This window comes from Rhamphochromis longiceps, linkage group LG18 (genome assembly GCF_057381845.1).
Source record: "Rhamphochromis longiceps isolate RC_006_pf linkage group LG18, R_longiceps_female_GT1.1, whole genome shotgun sequence".
In the NCBI taxonomy this organism is placed as follows: Eukaryota; Metazoa; Chordata; class Actinopteri; order Cichliformes; family Cichlidae; genus Rhamphochromis; species Rhamphochromis longiceps.
In genome coordinates, this window is record NC_140574.1 from 27,912,553 (window position 1) to 27,931,831 (window position 19,279).

Below are 19,279 nucleotides of genomic sequence, written 5' to 3' on the forward strand. Positions count from 1 at the left end.
CAGTGAAGGAAGGAATCTCAATCTTTAGGTCTTAAAAGTTCCGATTTGTCCTACGAAATGAGATGCCTGTTCTGGTGGAGTGATTGTTGGTGCAAACTCGCTCTCAAATATCATTCAATATAATGCCTGTCTCAGAATATATGTTTGTAACAAGTCATATGAACATAATCACGTGTACTTTAGAATAATAGGGGCATTCAACTTTTATTTTGAAAGGGAACATTTTCAAGGTTTTTAGGCAGAATATGACTCAATCATATCGACAGTATTCATAAAGCATGGAAGTATCTAAACGTCATTACAGTGAATGATTCGCCACTACATCCCTTTCTTGATTGTATTTATTCCATCATGAGGTCATTTTGTTTTGTGAGGACTTTTTCTACCTGATGTATTTCTAGCTCTGCATTCAGCTTCTTTTTATGTGTGAGACTGCTGAGGAAGGATTCGATAGCAGTTTTATGTAAATGATTTATTTATACTTACTTTTTTCATAGAGTAATCATGAGACAACCACCGATGTGCAAAACTTTGTAATGTTTACCACTTAACGTCTCTAGCATTTCAGGGCATCACAGGTCAAGGCGCCTTTCTTTGATGTGCGTTTTCTTATGATCATTTGTGGAAATGAAAAGAAAAACAAAAAAACATCTGAAACTTTAATGTTCATTGGAGCAGAATGCGATATTTGTCTTCTCCTCTCAGTTTGTACATAGGATGTGTTCATTGAAATTTATGTACAGCCTTTTTTGTAATAAACAGCTCGATGAAACAAATGACAGCACTGTGAGTTTTGTGCCAAAGAGCTGTCTCAAAAGATGGAAACAATCTGCAGCATACTGTAAACATGCTGTCTACTGTATGTTTGTGCCCCCAAATAAAAACCACAAATAAATATAGATTTGTGAATAAATAACTTTCAAAACATGCGCTTATATCTTACCACTGCTATGTGTTTATGTGTAACTGCAGCCTTATTTTAGGAGAAACTGGCTAAATCGAGGCTATCTGAGATTAATTCACGATGTACACAAAGTCTCAAAAGGATGTACGTTCTGGAGGGGGAGGAGGGATGAAGTCGGGTGGTGGCTCATATTCGTAGTCTTCAGTATGGTTTGCGGTTTTGGGTGCTGATAGACCCGCCTCAGGGGTGTGACCACTGGATTTTTCTGTAAAGACACATAAGAATGAAATTAAGAAGTCTTGAGTTTCAGATTCAAATATTCAGGACTTTATTCCGAAAATAACATAATACAAAGATGATACAAAGAAACTGTTCAAAAAATGAATAAAAAAGGTAACACACACATCGAGTCTTGATGAATGAAATATTCAGGGTGAAAATCTTTGCTGATTTAGATTGTTCAATTCATCGAGCACAAACTAAAAAAAACACAAACACATAAAAAAACAAAGTTCAAAACTGAAATCACAGTCTGATCCAACTGGTGCCCCTGTGTAGCTGCATCCAGTCCCAACAGCCTCTGGGCTTCTGGTCAGAAATCGGATCGTGTCCTGCTGGATCTCTTCACAGACATGGATCAGGATATCACTGAGCTCCTGGACAAGTCGCTGTTTGGCAGTGTTGGATTCACCAAAGTTGGATTCAACTCTGGTGAAGGTGAGGGCCAGTCAATGGGCAATCAGCGCCTTCGACGTCCAGGCACTGCTTACACACTTGGGCTGCATGAGGCTGGCTACTGCCCGGAAACAGGAGAAACCCAGTCCTCACAGTATGAACATAATGTCTAATGATAGGCTGGACAAATTCATCCCAGTTCACAACAGTCAGGGTGGTATTCGTCATTCAACATGACACTGCCAAACTGGCACACTGAATAATGTTGAAGGCAGCATAAAATCTGACTATTTGATGCCTGTGACATGAGCCTGCTTTCATTTGTAAAGACGACAGAGTGCCAGTGGTGGACCTGCCAGTTCTGGTGTTTTCTGGCAGTCAAGCTGCACAGTCCTGGGCTGTGAGTACAGGTCCTACTAAATGATGTGGGGTCCTCATGACACCATCACAAAGTGGGATTCTAACAGCTTGGTCAGAAACACAAACGGTAGGCTGTTGGACGTCATTTTATGTTCCTCTATGCACAGAGGAGCAGATACTGGTCGTGCTGGCCTTCTTTGGCCCTGTCCAACTCTTTTTATGTAATAGGCTGTCTCCTAGTATCTCGCCAACACTCTTGAGACCGTACTGACAGACATAACAAACCTAGTGATGCCAAACATGGATGTGCCATCCTGGAGGAGCTGTTCCACCAGTGCAACATGAATGGGCTGCAAACACCAACTCGCTGCATCAGTAGTGACAAGAATATTTCCAAAAAAGGAAACTTAGAGATAAATCAGTCGGGAGGGATACGAAGAGATTAATGATCTGTGGCCACACAAGAGTAAAGTAAAGCAAAAGTAACTATGGGAATGGGTTCATAACTGTACAATGAGAAATAGTTTAAGCTAAACAATTTTAATTTAAAATTTCATCACTCAACGTAAAATAAGCAAATATTTGGGGCTTTGGGCAGCACGGTGGCACTGTGGTTAGCACTGTTGCCTCACAGCAAGAAGGTTCTGAGTTCAATAGGGTGGGGCAAAGTCTCACCGTGGTTTCATTCTTAACCTGATGTGATAGTAATGACCCAAGCCATTTTACACACCATGGCTCATGTGATGATGTACATGATTATTAGAAGGTTAGCGACTACCACCAAAGAGGACGACCCCCACTAGGGTTTAAACGCCTATCCATGTTTTGTTTTTAAAATTGCAGAAGGATGTGAGGATGAATGTCTTCACAAGCTTAACGATTTCCAGTTGCCTTATTTTAGCACACAAAGAACCGTTTTCACTCATAGTGCACAGATTGTTATAATACTTCTGGAAATTTGCACGTCAGTATATCTGCATGCAATTCTAAGGGCAAGTAACATTAAGGAGGATCAGCATGTTCATTATTCTAACATAGTTATATCTTAGTACAGACACTGAAACTTACCTTTATATGCAGCAGACTGAAGGGTTTTTGTAGGAGAAGCTCTCTTCATCGCTGCCTGGTAGTTTTTATACAGGGCAGTTCCATACTGAACACACACAGAGGACACAGTGACATATATATACATATATCTTCTATATGTATAAAAGAGGGCTGTGTTTGCACTGTCCATTCATTCACGCCGTGGCAGACATTTCTGGAGTCACATAATTACATGACACACCAAAAAGTAGTTTCTAAAAGGTGTAGACTCCATCCATCAACCTGAACGAGTGGACCGTTTGAACACGGTTTTTAATTTCACTGTGTATGGCAAAGCGAGCTGTGCTACAGTTGGGCTGAATCTGACCTTGGCTATTCTGATGGAGTTGACCCAAAGCACCAGTGTTTTTTCATCATCACAGCAAAGTAACTTGATGTAGGGAGAGTCTTTCTGGATGCATGGGTGCTGGGAAAAGAGTGACAACAAACAAAGCTTTTATGCCAAAGAGGACGGCCAGTCATTTAGTATCACAGTCCACTTCATTGATGGGGAGAAAAGAGAAAGAAATGGTCAACAGGTATGCTTTCTGGTATCAGAAGGCTCTAAAACGCTGCATCCTACGTTACCCATAAGTCTAATTCTTTTAGCAACCTGGGAAAAGCCAACATCTTTCCAAACCTGCACATTTAAGCTCACAGTTACAAATCCTGTGACATCACGCTGACATCATTTACTCAAGATGTCTTTCAGCGACACACAGAAAATGTCCCACTGTTTTCCAAAGGTAGGGAAGTGGGTCTCATTTATATTAAATTAAATGCTAGATTTTGGTGCTTCTGTAAAAATATATATTTGTAATCCACAAAAGCATCCAGCAGAGGGCAGGCCATGCCAAACTGTAACTACAGAGTGGGCCGTGAATAAGCACTGAAGGGTTAAATCATTGCTCTGCCACTGTCATTGTGGAAATCTTACGCGTGACTAACACTACATCTACAGAGTGCACGTGATTGTCTGGTCAAATTCTTACAGCTAAGAAGAATCTGTTTAACACACTGAGAAACGACCCCAAAAACAGGAAACTAGGTTGCACCCACTGGTCAGTATGGGCGAAACCAATTGAGGTTTTGTTTTTCTAGTACCACTTCCTCACTTAACTGCATCATCTGAAAAAAGCCATCTTGATCTGTTGTGCTGGAGTGCAGCTGTATGCTGAGTGCATCCGGTATCATTTAACTGCGGTCACTTCGGTTGGTGTGATATTTGAAACACATGTTAATGGAGAACAATATGAGTCAGTATGAGTCTTAAGCTACAGCTGAGTAGCCCTCAGATATAAACTTACATGGCCTTCAAATAGTACTACCTCAGGTCTGCACTTTGCACCACTCCATGTTTAGGCCTGCCCCTGAACTGAATTAAAATAAGTGATAAAAACCAAACCACAATCTTCTTGTTGCACTCTGCACTTCTGGTCACTGGTCTGTTTTATTCTTGTATGTTCAGGAAGCCTTCAGAGTGCTTAAAACAGATCAGACTACTTGAACTAATGAGAATGGATGCATCTCAGACTTAAAAATGGTAACTCAGGTAATTTTTCTTATAAGTATGCAAGTGTCCTTACACTGTGACTTTACAAAGAAGGGTCCCGAGTAAACAGCTGATCTTGTTTACAGCGGTTTTGTTGTTGTGTGATTGCAACATCAGCCTATGATCAGAAAGAAGCGTGAAGAAATAGGAAAGTTGCATAAAGGGCTTCTTGATGCCATCGCCACTTTAAGATTCAAGCTGCTGAGCTGACCTTTAGCATGAAGCAGAAGTTGGTGGGAGCTCTGTACTTCTGTTTGTAGTTCTTGGTCATATAGATGTTGATTTTTTCAAAATGGACAAAGCAGGCGAGATCAGTGGACGACTGGAATATAGAAAACAACAGGATATTATGACTCTATGGCAGACAGATACATAGAACAAAAGCTCAGACATTGGCTTCCTTATAAAATAACAAAATGTTTGTGATTTTGTCTCATTGTTTAGCAGCGCTTGTGGTAGGTATTAAAATCAAGGCAGATGGCCTCTGATGCAAATCCACGAGTTCACACTCACGCTCAGTACCATGGAAATTATACTGTTAATCTCTGTTAATCTCCCTTTAATTTCAATGTTCAACACATCATGTTCACACATGTCAAAAGATGTTGATCTTCAGCTGAAACTTCAAAGTCTCACTTCTTGGAACTGTAGATGACCAACGGATGACAGCGCCGTACTTTACTTCTTCTTTTTGCTCTTATTCTCATGTAGACACATAAGACACAAACGTCTGCTCCATCCATGTCTCCTTAACAGTGGCGTGTCTAGAAAATTTTTGTTGGGGGGGCCAGGTAGGGGCACAGATTTGGAGAAGGGTGGCAGATTTAATTGGCAGATAATGTTTAAAAAAAAAATTCTACCAACCCTTAACCATAATTCAATAATCCTATAAACCTAATAACCAAATGCACTTTTAACTCTTATTAGAATGAGATTTTAACCACTACGGTGCAAAGTTTTTAGATACTGCGTTGATAAAGTACAAGAGATACAATCAGTGCTTTGTCAGTGTTTACTCAGCATTCAAGGACAGCAATATTTGCATAGTATTTTTACTGACATATACTGCACATATGTTTTGGGCAAAAACATTTTTGAATATTAAAATACGAACATTTGTAGCAAACAATTGACAAATTAGCCAGTTCCAATGTAAAACTTTCTCTGCCTGTTAAAAAAAGAAGATAATCTTCTCACAAACTGGTGTTTGATTTTGAAACAGGAAAAAAGTGGAGAAACAACTGAAAAGACTAATATTTGAATAAAACCTGAAAGCAAGTAAATACTTTCTATGCTGCCTTATGGTAAACTTTGGTAATATTGATAAAGAACAACACTGGCTGATGATGAAATACATTCAGCTGGCATGGTGACACTGCCAGTATAACCTGCAGGGCTGGACTGGGACAGAAAATCGGGCATTTTGACTACAGACCGACCCACCAGGTATTAAAGCCATAAAGCCTTTGAATGAAAACAAACCCTGTTGTGACAGTGATGTACAGTCTTTTTGGTATATGTATGATTTCTATACATTTTACGTCAGATAAAAACTTTGGTTGTAAGATTTAGATAATTATTTAATAAAAGCTAGATATTTTAAATGAGAATAAAAAAGAAAAGTATTTCTTTGTGCCCCCTTTCCCTGTTAATGCCCTACCTGGCCCCCTGGCAAAACTTTGCTAGACCCGCCCCTGCACAGTTACCAGCTGTCAGCTACATAAAAAAGGATCCTGGTGGGTGGTCTTCACGTTTCCCTCTCACCAGATATCCAAACCGACATCATGACCAGCAGCTTTACAGCTGTGGCTCCAGCAAACATCAGCTGATACTAGAAATTAATATTAAATAAATTCTAACAACAGCCGATCAAGCTTAAACGTGCTGCTGTTGTTTAGCGCAACATCTGCTGGTTTCGTCTTTCTGGCGCAAAGTGGGCGATAAACAAACAAGAGAGAAAAGCCGATCAGCTGATCATCGATCAGTTTCATGATTGAAGTAGCAACAGGAGAGGCAGGATGAGAGAAGAGGCAGCTGTGCAGCGTAAAGACAGAATAAATCCAGCTTTGTGTCTTTTTCCATTCTAGCTGAAGTTCGGGACAAACTGCGTCTCTTCTCAGCTCAATACGAAACGTGTAATATTTTCTCTGATTGAGGGACCATTCCATTTTTTTAAGGAGCCGTTGGCAACTCTACTAACTAACCTTATGAATAAAATAAAGTTCACTATCAGTAACATCATAGCAACCGAACAGCTGTATAAAAACTCCAAGCTGGCTAGAACGCAGTATGAGTTATTGCAACTGACAGTAAAAAGTCAGCACAACGAAAATAAACTCCACCTAAACTTAGTTTATATCTGACCCAGATAGACTGCAGGTCATAACTTCTTACCTGAAGTTCAGTTCACCTGACACTCGGACTGGCGGCTGCCTCGGGGCTCTCCTCCTGCCTCCCCTTCCCTCATCCACCTGCTGCCTCTGTGGAAGCCCCGCCATAGCCACCACCAAACAACGGAGTTATTTCTACACATCGACCTGCATCTGGCCAATCCACCACCTCTCATTGTTCATGCCGTTACAAAAAAAATAAAAAATAAGTCAAATAAGCCCGATGGCCAGTCCAGCTATGTTAACCTGCAACCAAATCTGCAGCTCCATACAGCAATGTTACGACTTAGATTACATCTTATAACTCATAACTCTTATGTTAGCTCCCCTCTGTAGCATACTGTCTGATATATTCCATGGCTGCAATAATTCTTTAAGTGTTATTTTTTCCTTGGTATTCTAATTTCGCCGAAGTTTACTAAACTCAACAAACTTAATATTACTTACCGGGACATTTATTCTGTCCTCATTTTCTTTCACCGAAAAATTGTTTCCTGCAGTGACGTCTTTCGTGCTTGGCTCTCCTACCTTTGCTAACGTGATGCACATAGCGCAGAAGCCGATGCTGCATTCACTTACACTCGGATATCTGAGCGTCACCGTGAAAACATAATCGGACATTTGATATTTGATTGAATTTTATTGTTTTGCCTTTGGGGTGGCACCTGGGGTGGCCAGTCTGGTTGGGGGGGGTGGCCTGTGCCCCCCCAGGCCACCCCGCTGGACACGCCATTGCTCCTTAAATGATTCCTTATATGTCTGTGATTTGCACATCTGCCTCGCACAGTGTTGCGAATTCTTTCACTCGGACGATTTTTGGTGTCAAGCCTGGACGGGCGGTGTTTGTCTTCTCCGTTTTAGTGACAAAGACGACATGTTTCCCTTTAGCGTCGGCGAGGCAGCAATTCAAATTGTCCATCTTCATTTCTCCAACTCTTCCTCGTGTCTTTCCAGCTCTGTGATGCTTGACCGCTCAGATGGATGCCATTATGCACTTCACACGCAGGCAAAATATTCTTGGATTGTTGTTTATTGGCTGCTCTCATACTTGCTTTAACAATTCGATTTAGTTCAAGTTTAGTTATATAGCACAAAATCTCAACTACAGTTGCCTCAAGGTGCTTTCTATTGCAAGGTAAAGACCCCACAGTAATACAGGGAAAAATGAGCAAGCACTTGGTGACAGTGGGAAGGAAAAACTCAGTTTTGACCAACATGTTCAGCTTTACACATTTACGATCAGCAGTCCTTCTGTAAAGCTGAATAAATGGGAAGTGAACTGCCTGGCACTAAATCAGGTGAAAAACATTTTACTAAAGCTGTAAATTAGCAAGATTCTGATGATGTTTGTTAGTCAACTCAATTGCTGTATGTGTGTAGAAGTGATCTAAATAAGACTTTGCTACATTGTACATGACATGCAGTAGCAGTGAACTGAAATATGCACCTGAACTGTTGCTAAAAAAAAGAAAAGAAAGCAGGGCTGCGTCATCACTAAGATGGTTTTGTTTTTAGTAAATTCACATGAGACAAAATCAGACGATAGGCGTGCACTACAGCGACTCTTATTTCCAGTTAGAAAGACACTCCTTTATCTGCCTGCTTTACCGCTGCTTTTCTGTTCTTTACCTCACAACCGCTTTCCCACGCGGTCAATCTCAATACTGACATCATTACTCTAGTCCAATCACCTTCTTGCCCGCCTTCTTTGAGCCAATAAGCCCCCAAGGATCTCTCCTCATTGAACTGGCTTTTACATTTTAGTAATAAACAGTAAAACGTCTATGACTAAGGGTCTTGTGCTTACAACATGATGTGCCTAAAAAGCTGCATTCTGTCTGAAGGCCACCAGATGGCGACAGACGTGTTTGCAAAAAGTCTGCGGAAACAGCTTCCTGACTTGACCTCTGTAAACACTCCTGCTGAGTTCATGGTTCATCATTTTGGGTCATGCTGAATAAAAAATTAAGTCTATTTTGTAAATCTTGATCATATTATATTTCATAATGAAGGACTAACTGGAATGAAACAACTTGCAAACTGTTGTTGTTAGCAAGCAATGGTGGCATGGTGGTTGCCTCACAGCAACAGTGCTGGGTTCAAATCCAACATCTGTGTGGATGTGTGTCTTTGAGCTGTGGGGTTAGGTTAACTGGTGCCTGTCTCTCTGTGCTGGCCCCCCTGTCACAGACTGGCCTATCCTGTCGCAGGATACCGATGGTAGCTGGGGATAGGCTACAGCTCTGGTGACAGTGAATTGGAAGATATATACACAACATACATACAACAAAAAGTTATATGTGCTGGAATTCAGTGCAGCTATCACAGTATCTACATGTAGCTTAAATGTTTACAGCAGTTCAGGTTTGAGACAGGCCTCATTGAGATCAGCTTCATCTAAAGCCGAGCAGCAGAAAACAGCTAGCCTGGTGTAAGCTGTAGAAATGACTTTGCTCACTCAGGTTGCTAAACCTGTTTTCTTTTAAGCAACAATACAAATAGAAACTTTGATTTGTTATACCTTTGTTTTTCCTTTGGGCACAAAGTAGATGCCCGAAGCCCTGAGCACAAAGTAGCGCGGTTTCCAAACCTTCTTCCCATCTTCTTTGAGGTAAAGTGTGCCCTCTAGGTCGGGAACGATCAAAGTCGAACCCCCGAAATTCTCCTGCAGCGTCAGAGGAATGGCATGAAATGCAAAACTGAAACGTGGCGCCATCAATGAGATGCAAAAATGTGGCACTGCGACTGACCTTGACAAGGAGATCTTTAGCCTGCTGGTTAATCGCATTCAATGCTGCCTTATCCTTTTTCCACATGTAAAATATCTTCACGAGATGAGAAAAGCACAGTTTACTGACTGAGCATTATAACATATAATCACACTTCACCAAGAAGCAGGTGCTCTGTTACCATATTGCTCACCTGAGGGTCTGTGAACATCACATACTTTTGTGGTCTTGGCAAAAAGTAGACTTTGTTTTCACTGTACCGAGTCCAAGCAGACAGTGGTTCCACCAAATGTTCATGATCCTCAAAGGTTCTTTCTGAAATAATGGACAAAAAAGCAAATTAAGGGAGGACACTCCACGAAAAAACTTTGGAAAGTGGGAAATGTGTGCTCAATTCAAGTGAATTCAGTGTTATTTCTATAGCACCAAATTAGAGACTCTAGAATAATACAGACAAAACCTCAACAATTACACAATACCCCTGTGAGTAAGCACTTGGCGACAGTGGGAAGGAAAAACTCCCTTTTAACAGGAACGAACCTCCAGCAGAACCAGGCTTAGCAGCCACCTGCTGCAACCAGTTGGGAGTGAGGGGAGGAAGACTCCTCTGTTATTTTGACTACCTGTTATCATGTTTACGTGTGTGTGTCTTTATCTCACCAATCAGCAATTCGGGGTTGGTCTCACACAGACTCCAGGCAGTGCTGCAGTCACAGTGCGTCTTCTCAAACAGTTTGTCCAAGACCTCTCGCACCGATTGCCTCTCGTCCACCATCAGCGTCTTGGAGCTGCCATCACTCATGAGCACCTTCACAATCAACTGAGAGAGGCACAGTTACTTTAACTCAAGATTAAATGCAAGCTTCGATGAGACACACACACACGCACACACACACACAAAAGAAAATCTGCTGATCTTACCTTCCTCATTTTGGCTTCTTTCAGCTTCTCTAGAGCTAGTTTTATTTTCTCTGCTTTTGTTTGGGGTTCTCTCTGGAAACATAGAAGAACGTAATCTCTTTTGACGCCCCATGTCCAGGAAATTCTGACTTTATATTTTCTCTCAGTGCAAAACTTTGGTTTACCATTTGCATGTTCCTGCAGGATACATCTGTGCCTGGTGGAGGAGGAAGGGCAGTGGCTGGCTCATGTTTCTGAGTTGTTGCGGGTGGTGCAGTTTGATCGTTTGTACCGCCGATGTTTGGTTCAGAAGTAAGGGGTTCCTGCGCGGCTGACTTTGATTCCAGGTCAGCCATTAGAGCATCCAGATCATTGTCTTCCAGTTCATTAAGCGACTCTGTAAGGAGATGTGTGGGTTTAACTATGACCTCAAGAGGGTGAGTTGGAGAATCATGGACGTAAAGCTGATTAGTTCAAAACTTGAACTGGCAAGGTACATCTATTGAGAAAAAATGAACGAGCAGCATATTCCAGTGGGAATACCAGGGAATCCTGGGAAACTAGGAGCGTACAGTGTCCTGTATCCCCCTTCCACTAAAACACAGTTTGCTTTTGGTTGTTTCAAATTGCTGATATGCCTTTTTTGCACCTCGGCCATAAAAAGCTCATCAGGTACTACAGATGAATCGGTTAAAATTCTCCACAACGTCAAGTCTCAGTCACCTTGCCCCTTGGTCAAAATGGGACCCCGCCATCGGTCAAGTTTTCCGAAAAGCTTGGTTAATGTGATAACTCAAGAAGGAAGTCACCTTGGATTTTCAAATTAATGCCATAGCATCTACTCGGAGGCTGAGGGGGAACGCTTTTCTTCTGTGAAACAGTTTCATCTGCATGACTACTCACCATTCAGGTCGTTGAAGCCAATGGAAAAGGTTTTTTCTGTCTGGGCCGCAGAATCTGCTTCTGGTGAGTCACCTTCAGTCTTCAGACTCTGCAGGGACATCATCAGAGCCCCCCCGCCATCCCCACAGCCATGAATTACAGTTGCATGTCGTGAAAAACACATGTATGATCACATAGGTCGTGTTCTTGGAGGGAAGCAACAGTTCATAGTTTGAGGTGGCGCTTTAAATCGAAACCCTGTGTCCTCAAAATACTCTGAACTGCTGTCTCTTGGTAACTTGTTTCCCTGTACTTCATCACGCTCTGTCTCCGAGCTAAATCGGTAACACGAAACACATTGCGCTCAGTGTTTGCAGGGGACAATAAATCACAAGTGTGTTTGTTAAGAAAGAACGATTCATCACAACATTACATATAATCAGTGATTTATAATTGGGCCTTCCGAACTAAGGAAATGGCTCTGATATTTCAGTGTCCCCACCATTAAAAAACTTGCTATCAAGAAACAGACTCAAACTGTATGATTTTAATTGTTAACATGCTCTGTCTCTGCAGGCTCACTCATAAACAACCTGGGCAGAAAACCTGGAAACAAAATGATGCCTCCGAGCGGGCTGTTCCACCCTGCTGACTGTGCCTAATAACACATTTGGTCATACTGGAGCTGCTCCGTAAATGACACCTCCAAGCCTCTTTAGACCAGACCTTTTTATACTTTCCTTTAAAAAAGATTTTCTACCTCCGAGGCAGTAAAGCATAGAGAACCAACCCAATCAAGGCAATAAGTGGAATCATTTAAATCCTTTTGTTTCTAAGAGTCTCTGGGGGTCGACGCTTAACTCTAAATGCTTCTCTCGCGAATTCTCCTAATAGTCTTTGAAATTGTGTTTATCACTGTGATGGCTTTCCAAAGAGGATGCAAGTCAGAGTGACAAATGGAGCCTTTCTGGTAAGCATGATGTAATACTGAACATAGATTGATTCCATTCTCAGGGCCGTGCTTGTTTGCAGCTTACATGCAGGGGTTGGAAATTGACACTAACGCCAAGTCTCAGACCCAGGCTTCAATCAGTTATGAGTGTATAATGTGTTTCTTGGCGAGTTGCAGTTTTATGATGAGCAGCTTATGTGTGCTTAAGGAAATCTGCAGCCATTGCCCACAGTCCAATCCACAGATGATGACCTCACATGTCAGCATTACAGTGGTCTTGCAAAAACAAAAAGGCTGTAATCAGACAATGCCCAGATTATGACTAAAACACTGAGTGGATTATTCACTTTCATTAACCTGTTCCTGCCTCAAAAGAATGGCATCTTGCACAGTGTCAACATGAAGCACTATTCACACATTTTCCAATCTTTTACAGGGATTACCATGTACCTTAAATGTTCATCAGTTACAGCATCACAATCAAATCAAATCGAAAACAAAAAAAAAGAAAAGAAAACTCACCTGAGAGAGATGATCCATCTCTCCGAGCAGGTGAGTGAACATGGCGTCTATGTCGTCCATCTGCAAACGGTAGAACGAGGAATTCAGATTTTTTAGGAGCAGTAGGGGGACAGAATAATGCAAGATGCAGAAAATAAAGTAGATAATGGTGAACCGCCCTGTAGGAGGCACTAGGAAGTGAAAACTTTGGGCGATTTCAGTTCGTTTTGCGATCAGTTTCGTGTTTGTTTTGTGTCAGTTCTGTTTGTGGAAAACCTGGGGGGGTGCTGTCCGGCATAACAGCTGACATTTTTGTGGCAGGGCCCACACAACCAGTAAGCGTATGCGCACACATGCACAGTTCTGGATGTGACAATCCCCATGGCAACAGGGGATAAACAAAATGCAAAGTGCAGCATCTATTTAGACAGAGCACTCAAGAGCAATGATCCGCTGTGTCATCTCGGTGACTTTACAAAGAGCCGAAGCAGCTGTTTCTGTGCTGCTCTGTCTGCAAAGTCGCTTCAATTCCTTGGACAGCAAACGTGGAGCTTGTGACCTTCCATTTTCTAAGTGTTCTCTTTAGTATGAGTGCACAGCATAGATACATTTCTTAAATAAGCTAAATAGTTTTCACCTCCTGTAGATGCCATCTGTGTAACTCTTTGTACAGTCTGTGATTGAAAAGCGATAGCTAAAACTCAAATGCTTTGTTTTCTTCGCACTAAATTGATCAGCCCTGCAAAAAGGCTTCATTGAGATCAAAGGTTTTCACCAGACCAAATTTTCTGTGGAATTCAGTGTCTGGGTTTTTCCATATGGGGGCGGCATCTTGCCAGCTTTAGGTCTTGTATGTGGATCGGCTTGAAAAGCAAACTGAAGAATGAGCCCTCTGCTTCTTGCCAACTCTGCAAGACTGTTGCAATATGTGGTTATCAATACCAGTAGATGCACTTATTTTGAAAGGAGCCCAGCAGCTTACCCTGACTCTGAAAGCTGCACGTACAGCAAATATAGAGGTGGGGATGGTGGCAAGATTTAATATAGTCGTTTTATTTGAAGCGACTTGCCTCTTTTATATGTGCTATTTTATGAGCTCAGCAGGTCATAAGCATGATACCATTTCCTGATCCTCACACACATCATGTTTTTCTGCACTTTTACTATGACACATAAGCACGTAACACTGCAGTCATACAATGGCTCTGCAAGTTTGCATCTATTATTAGCTTTTCTTATCTTTTTTGCTCTAATTTCAAAATGTGTGAGGTGGAAACTGTTTCCATTCTTTTTTTGTACATTGTTAGATTTTGCTCTTGTTTGTGCAACTGACTGTCTTTAACATTAGAAATGCAATCTGATCTACCCATCTTAACATGCTAACGTATAGTTTTGCACCCTGTCCTGTTCTGTGGATTTTATCTTTTGGGTTTTTTTCTCTTTCATCTAAGAACCCTACACTGGTTATAAAAGATGAACACCTGGGCTATTCAGAAACAGCATCTTTAAGTTAAGGGCTCGTGGGCAAACTTTACTATTTAGATTATTAGTATTAATTTGTCATTTCTAGTAATTTGAGGATTTCAAGTTCTGTATTTTTTCTCATTTTAGCTGTGATTTGACTCAATGAGTCACTATTAATCCTGTTAGCTGTATAAAGTTTTTTACGTTTACATAAAAAAAAAAAAGGTAATCTGCTTGCTCTGGCTGAAAAAATTTGCATGGACCAAAGAGGTGTTGTTACAAACTGTAAAAATGAAAACTGTTATCTAAAGGACGCTAAAGTGCCCCATAGATCTAAAGAGTGCTGTCATTTTAAGTGAAACATTTCTTCACGTTTGTAATTAAAAGCAAGACTTTGTCCCTACTTTTCCCAATACTGGCTCTAGGTTCTATGTTTTGTATATATATACTTTGAAGTATTAAGCTTGAAGAATGAAGTACCTTCAGGGCTATTTCAAATCTAAATCACTTTCATCCAGCCTAAAAGACCTATTTCAACAATGAGATGCAAATGTATTCCCTGTATTCGCAATTCAGTTCACTTCAGTTTTATTTATATAGCACCAGATTACAACAAGAGTCGCCTTAAGGCATTTTAGATTGTAAGTTAAAAACGCTACAAAAATACACAGAAAACGGCAACAATCAGACCTCCTATGAGCAAGCGCTTGGCAAAAGTGGGAAGGAAAAACTCCCTTTTAACAGGAAGAAACCTCCAGCAGAACCAGGCTCAGGGAGGGGCGGGGCCATCTGCCTCGACTGGTTGGGGGTGAGGGGAGGGAGACAGGACAAAAGACACACCAGTGGAAGACTGCCAGAGATTAATAATAAGTAATGATTACATGCAAAGTGTTATATAAAGACACAAGGTGAGTGAATTGCATCATGGGAAGCCCCCAGCAGCATAGGTCTGATGCAGGGTAACTAAGGGAGGACGTTTTAAGCCTAATTGCGATTATGGACATTGAATAATAAAGTCGAGGTCAGTAATATAAATAAACGATGACCACAGCAGACATCGGTTGGGCTGTTTAGCTTGGCCCTAATATATTGCAAACATTAAAGTTGCAGCTTAAAGTATAGAACATGCAGATTCTGTCCTGTGTGCACTGAGTCATACATGTTGTTTGAAACATGTATAAACTGTCTCTGCATAACTTGCGCATTCTCATGCGACAGATGCGCGTCCACTGTGCCATCTCTGTTGCTCAGTCTCATTCTGTGTTTACGCCGAGCAGTAAACAGACCATTAAAGTGAAACGGGGTAAAAGGGGAAGAGTGGAGCGAGATGTAGCTCACTAGGTATTGCTTCCACATGAAAGTGAAATTTTTGGATCGCTACAGAACTTTACCTCTGGACTTCTGCGTCACACATGTGAAACTCATTCCAATCCTCCGTCTCCTTTGTCTCGTGTAACCTTTTTGTTTGATTTTTCCCGATTAATTTCAACAAATGTGCATTTGCAGACTGCGCTCATGAAAGCAAGCATCGCAAACACCACATTTGTTTATGAATTCCATGCTCTCATCAGGCATGTCAGAGTGTTGCCTCTGCCTCCCGATGTGGTCTCACACATCAACAAAAACGAGGCAACGCCAAGAGACACGCAGGCGGCCGTGCCAAAGCCTGAGCACAAAAGGCGATTTATTGAGATGTACGTGCATGAAAGGAATCACATTGCATTGCCTGCTAACAGTAAACCAACATGTTTTCTCTCTTCTTGCGGTCGAGAGCTTCTTGCTGTTTTCTAATTAGTTGCACAACCGTCCACTGGCTGCTGTGAGAGGGCATGTGTTTGTCTTAAGCAAAGCTGATGTGGCCATTCAAGTATTTAACTCTTAAAAGAACCAACAGAAGGCAGAAATGTGTGTATGCACAGTAAGCCAAAAGCTTTACATACTTCAAATGATTCGATTCTTATCCATCGCTCACCATGAAAGTGTGATCACTCTTAACGTCAGGCTGCAGTGTGACAACCAGCCCCAAAATACAGCGAGAGCCAGAGCAACAAGAGCATCACTGAGCTGATCTGGACTTACAGCTACATGAAACAACCAAAACTCGCAAAAGCAAGACTGCAGCTCTTAAATGCTGATTTAATCATGCTCATTTTATTTAAGGCTATCCTGCAGCACAGCACTGAACTGTTAACACAGTAGTTCTGAATTTAGTAGTAGCATATTTTTTATTGTATTGATTTACTATGAAGTTCCAACCAACTTAAATACAAACTCTATCTTTCATTAACACATTTTTAGCATTCTTACCTTTTCTCTGTCTTTGACACATGGAAGCATCACAGAGTGAGTGTCATTGCTGCAACCCTGACAGGTCAGTCTATATGTGAGCGCTTGCACATGTGACTTTGTCTGCACTGCCTGATATGCTACAGATATTCGCTCAGCTTCCTCTGAAATCAGGAAGTAGATCTAAGTTTTTCTGGTAAAGCAGATAGGGCTTAAGTAGTGCTCTGAGCTCTACTTCTGGCCTGGCAGGGCCACACAGTTGTTTTCACTACTTTATTCTGGTAAGAGCTATCAGTAGTTCCTTAATGTGGGAATGTGCTACTGATATATACCCTTTTATTGTAGTACTTAGTCAATACAAATTTGCATTTACAATACTTATTATTTGAATGGGGGCTGGTGATGTCAGCAACCTTCCAGTTTCCTTTAAAACTCAGATGTCTGAGAACATTTTAGCTTGTTTTTTCTCACATTTGGTTTACTTATACTTGTTTACCATACCTGACATTGATCTGTGATGTTTCTTTTATATTTTACATTTGGTCTACATAATATTTACGAGGTTGATTGGTGGGAAATCATTTGAAAACGTCGTACAACAAAAGGTCTTTTAGAAAACACACACAAAGGATTAGAACATTTTGAAATATGAATGAAAACAGATCTTATATTTATTATATTCAGTGCAATAGACTACACAGAACCCTTGCATATTACAATAAAACAAAATGCTGTTTTGAGTTTAGGAGAGTGGTGCGCATGTTTCAGCTTTTCCCTGATGCAAAGTGGTTTTGATAAGATGAAACTGTTTCTTGTCATTAAATGTTAAATGTACTGACTCTCTGCTGCACGGCCATATGTTAATGTTTACTTAATGGAACAACAGCACGATGTTCTACCAAAGATTGTTTATGGACAGTGGTGGAGTGGAGTGGAGTAGAGTGGAGTGGAGTGGAGTGGTGCAAACAGCTTTAACCCTTGTGTGGTGTTCGTATTTTTGTTACTCAGCCAGTGTTCATGGGTCTGGTGGACCCGCTAGAGTTTTGGCTTTCCAAATTAACACTATCAAACAATTTTATGTTAAATTACTCAACAGATGTTTACTTCATCCCAATTACAAGACATATGAACAGCAAACATGGTTAATTTTTTCCCTTTACCTTTGTTAGATCACATTTATGAATTAATGTGCTTCTCGTTTTTCTTTTATATAAAATGTTATAAATAAATCAGTTATAATCAAGTGGAGTGAGTGGAAAGACACAACACATTTACACGTGAAAAAATAATTAATTGTTTAATTTTTCTTTTGAAAAAAACTGAACACGGGTCTCACAGACCCGAACACCATACAAGGGTTAAGCCCTCAAACAAAATCGTATTTGACAACTTTGAAATGTGAGCGAGCAAAGCGCAGAGGAAAGCGAAAGAGCTGCTGGAATAGATGCATAGAATAAACATGATTCATCAGGATGACACCTCTTCTTTATCTGTCTGTCATTTTAAGATGTGGTGTACTTTTTTTTCTCCTTTGGTGCTTTGTTTTTGCACGATCACAAATAAAATGCACACGACTTAGTGCAGAGGTGCGATTGTAGACAATGCAGTGTAGTGTGTTTAATATTTAAAGCACTGCTGTGCAGATGTGCAGATAGAATGTGTAAAATCTAATAATGTAAAAACTGTAACAAATATTTTTGTACTGAGGCTTTTCAGATAATAGAAGACCCCCCCATCTGGCTTTTAATCACTGTGAACCTTTGTTCAGCGTTACTGAGACTTGTCGCCATATTCAGAGTCCTATGTGGTCTCACACTTGCTAATTTATGTGTTGCACCTCCGACATTAGCTGGCAACTGTGCATATGTGTGTGCACATTGCACTTTAAGCCCTCTGTACAGCCTTTTGAGAATGTCTGCATTGCCAGCTCAGGACATCTATCGTGGCTGTTTGTAAGCTCTTCTTCTGGTTGATTTACAAGAAAGTAATGTGCAGCTACACACAGGCTTCCTTGGTGTATGATGAGAGGGCGAATGCCATTTTGCTGTGAAAATAAGAAGAGAGGGGAGCATTTAAGTGCTTCTAATGTGGGTTAAAGCTTTAATCAAAGCCATGTGGGGTCAGAGAAGGGAAATGAGAGTGGCAATAAAATGTAATAGAGTTTACATTTTACAGGAGAAGCCGTTTTGACTCCAGCTTTGTAATATACCAGAGTTGTGTTTAGAAGTCAGCACTCTACCCAGAACCAAAGAGGAGATCAAAGCTTTGATGTCATTTAAAGTTTTTCATTCTGACGGGGCTTGTTAAAAAGCCACAGGGTTAATCCTGTCATCCAAATCAATCGTAAAGGGCGAAGAAAGAAAGAGTTACATGTGAAAGATTCTGTAAACAGTCTGTGAAATTCCTTTTAGAGGCTCCACGTCACTGCTGTATGTGTGTAAAAGTGCTTATGACTGACCATCCCAAGTGTGAGAATAAAAATAACCTAAGGATAGTCCAAATATGCGGTGCTTGAGTAGGAATGGAGTGACTCGGCAGAGTGGTATGTCCGGGAAAGCTACGGGTTAATTTAAGACTAGGAGCAAAACCTGGTGCCAA

The 19,279-nt window shown here is 41.0% G+C and overlaps 1 protein-coding gene across 1 annotated transcript; it reads right to left on the minus strand.

Moving 5' to 3' along the window:
* Positions 1-197: 197 nt before the first annotated feature.
* Positions 198-16,763, minus strand: LOC146648551 (amyloid beta A4 precursor protein-binding family B member 1-interacting protein-like). The gene is made up of 13 exons (XM_085388515.1): positions 16,703-16,763; positions 12,953-13,012; positions 11,500-11,587; positions 10,782-10,993; positions 10,618-10,689; positions 10,357-10,516; positions 9,890-10,011; positions 9,718-9,792; positions 9,489-9,632; positions 4,789-4,899; positions 3,354-3,452; positions 3,008-3,092; positions 198-1,169 (listed from the first exon to the last, which is right to left on the minus strand). Exons 1-13 carry the CDS (start codon positions 16,730-16,732, stop codon positions 1,039-1,041), a joined length of 1,389 nt encoding a protein of 462 aa, XP_085244641.1. The 5' UTR covers positions 16,733-16,763; the 3' UTR covers positions 198-1,038.
* Between the last annotated feature and the right edge of the window lie 2,516 nt (positions 16,764-19,279).

What these genes read in the sequence shown, in the direction of transcription:
- LOC146648551 (XM_085388515.1), bottom strand. Translation starts at nt 16,732, where the DNA reads ATGCTTCCATGTGTCAAAGACAGAGAAAAG. An exon ending in AGATGGATCATCTCTCTCAG is followed by an intron (nt 11,588 to 12,952) that starts GTGAGTTTTCTT and finishes ATGTCCCTGCAG; the next exon opens with AGTCTGAAGACTGAAGGTGA. An exon ending in ACTCCATCAGAATAGCCAAG is followed by an intron (nt 3,093 to 3,353) that starts GTCAGATTCAGC and finishes GTGTGTGTTCAG; the next exon opens with TATGGAACTGCCCTGTATAA.